The 5,000-nt window shown below is 30.4% G+C and overlaps 2 protein-coding genes across 2 annotated transcripts in view; both read right to left on the reverse strand.

Moving 5' to 3' along the window:
* Positions 1-449, reverse strand: part of LOC109117181 (ethylene-responsive transcription factor ESR2) — a 1,393-nt gene extending 944 nt beyond the window's left edge. The window contains exon 1 of the mRNA XM_019203968.1: positions 410-449. Coding sequence (XP_019059513.1) covers positions 410-449 — 40 coding nt within the window. The remainder of the gene's footprint in view (positions 1-409) is intronic.
* A 3,270-nt stretch (positions 450-3,719) lies between these two features.
* Positions 3,720-5,000, reverse strand: part of LOC104825588 (transposon Ty3-G Gag-Pol polyprotein) — a 9,381-nt gene continuing 8,100 nt past the window's right edge. The window contains exon 3 of the mRNA XM_019203969.1: positions 3,720-3,833. Within this exon, the coding sequence (XP_019059514.1) occupies positions 3,720-3,833 (114 nt within the window). The remainder of the gene's footprint in view (positions 3,834-5,000) is intronic.

Here is a 5,000-nt window from a genome sequence, read left to right on the forward strand (position 1 = left end):
AATACCTTCCTACGGAGACGGCTCCGGTGGTTCTCGGTGGCTTACGCTTGAGTTGATGAATGATGGGTTCAGAGTTTAGGGTTATGAAAGTTTCATCCATGGTTAAAGTTTGGAGCTTTTGATGGTGATGAAAATGGGGGTCTTTAGGGTATATTAGGGTTTTGGGGTAGCACCTGAAGGTTTATGGATTACGTGATGGGGGGTGACTCGGTATTTATAGAAAGTAGAGGGTAAGTACCAAATGGATATTACAAAATGGCTGAAATAAATATTTTATTTTTTTTGTTACGATAACTTTTCGTCTTTTTGACTTTTGGACGCACAAGCATGAGCACTTTTTACGAAAAACATCATTTTACATCGTGAATTTGGATTTTTATTCAAATAATTATACTATTTTGATGTTAACCTGTCAACTCTCCTTTCTCATTGCCAGAGTTTGGAGGCATCTTGACGATGAAATTAATTAACCATGGGAAAACAATCAAAAGGATAGTCAAAATTTGCATAAAAATGGAAATAATACATTTTGTTCCTTGTACATTTCCTATTTTTTCACTTTATATTTCGTATATGTATAGTTTAACAATCTAATTAATATTGGGGATTTTTTTTCAGTAGTAAAATAATAGAACATATAATTTATTTTTTGTAAAATATCTTTTCAAATTTGAAATGTCGTTACCATTTTTTTTTTGTTAAACTGTTGATCGTAAATGGTAACAACATTCAAATACATATTTGCGTTGCACTTGACATCACTGGAACATTAAAAAGAAATCAACATTATATATATATTTTAAAATAATTTTATGGTAACGGTATTTATATTTGAAGATGTTGTTGTATCTGCACATGAAAGAAAATAAACTTTTATTCAACTTTTAGGCGTTATACGCTATATAACCCTTTTGTGAATATTTAATTATTATTATTATAATAATATTTCGTGTTGACAATAAACATTTTACGGGGCTTGAGAAATGTGAAATTATCATTCTGAATAAATGGCAGTGGCGGCGATCAGAACTTGTTCCTTCTACATGGGGTTGTGTTTTGTCTTTTCTTTTTACGAGATTATGGTCGATTTGCTGAATTAGGGTTTTGCCTTTTTTTTGTTCTTCTTGGTCCGAAATTAACCATCACGTGGATTTGTCTCAAGACTAGGGCTTTCTTTTTTCTTTATTTGTGTGCTGTATGCGTAGCCCTGGGACTTTGTTTGTTGATTGTGACTCAGCCCCTCGTTAATGGAATTTAATTCATTTTTACATGAAACTCAGCCAATAGTTTCTAGAATTTGGTGCAAATATTAATTTGGCTGTTCGTTCGGTTAAATTTATCAAAGTTTGTCGGTCGATCTTCCCTTGGGTTGTTCACTTGATACCATATATTATTAGGGTTGTGTGATTTATATTAAATATACCGATTTAGACCCATATAGTTTAGTTTGATTCATTCTCATCGTTAAATAAATGGATAACCAAAAAAAAATTAATATAACCATTCTTGAACTCAAATCTAGAATTCAATAGATCTATTAGTGTGCACTAAACAAACGAGATCCAACAATGATATATCGGAGAACTAGTGACATCTTTTGAGGATGGACCAAATTAAACATTATCTCGTATATGAACATCCACACCCGTATATGTATGTATGCATGTATGTATGTATGTATGTATGTATGTATGTATGTATGTATGTATGTATGTATGTATGTATGTATGTATGTATGTATGTATGTATGTATAGTGTATGTATAGTGTATGTATATATGCAAATTCGATGACATGAAGAAAAAAAACAAGAGGCATGCATGTAAGAATCCGGCAAACCTAGGAGAGTAGGGTACGATGGAGAGGACACGTTAATGGCCCTTCTTCCAGAATTGTCGTCGTCCTCAGTACGCGCGTGGTTTCCTCTCTCTGCACACTGAATTTATTTATTTATTTTTTAATTATTATTTTCCTCTCTCTGTTAATTCTCATCTCAAAATATCTGACATTCAGTTTTTATTTTCTTTTTATTTCTCTTCCCGTAATCTGTAATGCATACATGAGACATGCATGTAATAGCGATAGATGTAATAATGGTTACTGGAGAATCTAATCGAGGGTTTCTCTTGAAAATATGATACGAATCCGCGGGTTTATATTAATTTTTTTAAAAAAATAACATCTAATATGAGTGATGATGGCTCATTTAGATATATGTGTTGAAATATAAAAATGAATATGTGATTGAAGAAATATTGATTTTAAGATATGATTAGAAATAATAATGGATACAATATTATATCAAATATTGTATATCGATCCTATTTATTTCTATTTTCTTTTTATTTTCAGCATTTATTTTTTCTATATGGTATCAGAGCCTACATCTTTTTTTCCAATCTCTTCTTTCTTTTATGTTTTGAATGTTCATATATCCAAATCGTTCAAAGATGAATAAAAATTCAAATTCAAATGTTGTGCTATGACAAAAAGAAGTCAAAACTAAAAACTCTAAGATCAAATAAGATGCTATGACAAAAAGAGTTAAAACTAACTAGAACCTTAAAGTCAAGCGAAGTTATTTGAAAATGAGAAATACTCTTTAAAAGAACTAAATTTGGTGTTTATGAATTTTTTCAAAAACAACGAAAATGTCTATGGTTTTTTTTTTGTATAGCATTATCTCTTCAAAATTGACTTTTTCATTCTTCCAACTTGAGGGAGAATGTTGAAATAGAAAAATGAATATGTGATTGAAGAAAATATTAAATTTAAGATATGATTAAAAATAATAATGGACACAATATTATATCAAATATTGTGTATCGATATTATTTATTTCTATTTATTTTTTTATTTTGTTTGCTAGTTTTCCTATAAATATATGAATCATTTTCATTGTAATCCAACAAGAAGAAGAGATGTAACAATAAAAGTAATTTCCTTTCTTTTTATATTTATCTTATTTATTTTTTCAACAATATGTATGATGCATGGTTAATACAGATTTCGAAAAAATGATAAAAGTTTATGAATATTTAAATATAATATCGATCTCAACGTGTATCTACACCATTTCTATATATTCAATTACCATGAGGGGGGCTCGGGTGTGGATGACGTGAATTTATAGTGTAATTAAATTTTTTTAAAAGGATTGATTTGGTTATATACGTAAGCATATTCGTTCGTGCATGCATGCATGGATGTGCGTTTTTCTACGGATATAATCTGTAGTTGGATGTAAAAAGTTAAATTCTCCTCGGGTGAAAACCGTATAAGTTAGATTATATGGATGGTCCCCTGACTTAAACTTATCCCAATAAATATTGAAACCTAAACCTATCTGTTCTAAGACTGTTTTATAATTTCATTTTGGTACGTGCCATTATTCCCTGCATGATAAATCCATCTAATTACATAAATGTTTGTGTAGGTACACGCACAAACATGTGTGTGTATATATATATATATATACGTGCATGTCTTTGTGGTGTAGTGACTGTACGTAGTCCATGCATGGACCAACAACTTTTAAATAAAGCCTCAATAATATTCTGGAAATGATGACTATTGAGTCTCATGGACTTTTTGTTAGGGCTACTGATATTTATGCGACATAATTTAACTAATTAATCATATAATTGTGGAAGATCGCCTTTTTTCCTCTTTTTTTTTTTTTTTGATAACCGAGAGATTCACCTGGGCCTTCGGCCCAACCTACATCCCTTCGGGCTCGGGAGCAGCCTTTAGAGGCCCGGTGACAGGAGTCCAGAGAGCAACACCCTCCCAACCGAGAAAACACCCCCTCCCTCCCCAGCAGCTGGATTCGAACTGGTGACCGGGACCCCAAGAGCAACACCCTTTCAACCACTCGCCCACTACTTACTGGGATTATGAACACATATGTTTCCTTTTAAGATTTCTGAATATTTTAAAACGGGATCTAGACATGTGAATACTTTAATAAGAAAAAGGGTCACTTTGTTTAATTCTTTTCGAAACGATTCGATCTTTAACTTTAACTTTTAACTAATTAAAAAATCAATAAAAATCGGTAAAATAAAATTACCATATAGATCATCATTATTGGTTGTATATATACATAAACAACGAAGTACAATCTTGTATTGTATAACGGTCTCAGATATTGGGATTCAAATATATCACACACAAATAAACAGATTTGGACTTTTTTTAAAAAAAATTAGTCAAATAAAAAAATGCTTTAGAGGAGGGAATTCTGTATACAAATAGCTAGCTACCTCTTAATTAGCATTATTCAGCCATTTTAATTATCATTTAAATTGGTGTTTCACAGCGTTTAAAACTAGCAAATTGGCACCTCATTTACAAAGCTACCTTTTATTATATGAAGCATTTTAAAAATAATAATAATAATAATTACTGATATTTATGAGGGTAACTGTTGAACTGAGAGTTGCAACAGACCTCTTCTGAACAAGTTGTCCCCTATGTTTTACAAAAGTGCATACATACATACATACATACATACATATATATATATATATATATATATATACATACGTGTGTGTGTGTGTATATGTGTGTGTTATATGATGTGTAACATTATCAAGGCAAATTAATTCCTTCGCAGTAAAAGCTTACGAGCTTTGGAATAGCTCAGCTTTATCTTCTTTTTTTTTGGCAATAAAGGCATCCACATGGCTAAATCAAGGACTCAACTTATTGCTAATCCCTTATTTGCTCTACGGTCCGTCTCTATATACTTTATTAATTAAAATTAGTGAAATGGCATATATTTTAAAAAATTTTAGTTAGATAATTTCTGTTTTGTAATTTTAAAAGTAGACTTTGTATTTATGGAATAGAATATCTTTTTTCTTATATATATAACGATGAAATTTTTAGATTTTTGGACGAATGTTAGTCTTTGATAGTATTTATACAATATAATTTTACTTCACTGTATTATTCGCCCAATTAATGTCTACTCATATGAAAAATATTTTTAAAAAT

The sequence above is a fragment of the Tarenaya hassleriana genome, unplaced genomic scaffold, assembly GCF_000463585.1.
Source record: "Tarenaya hassleriana unplaced genomic scaffold, ASM46358v1 Cleome47, whole genome shotgun sequence".
In the NCBI taxonomy this organism is placed as follows: Eukaryota; Viridiplantae; Streptophyta; class Magnoliopsida; order Brassicales; family Cleomaceae; genus Tarenaya; species Tarenaya hassleriana.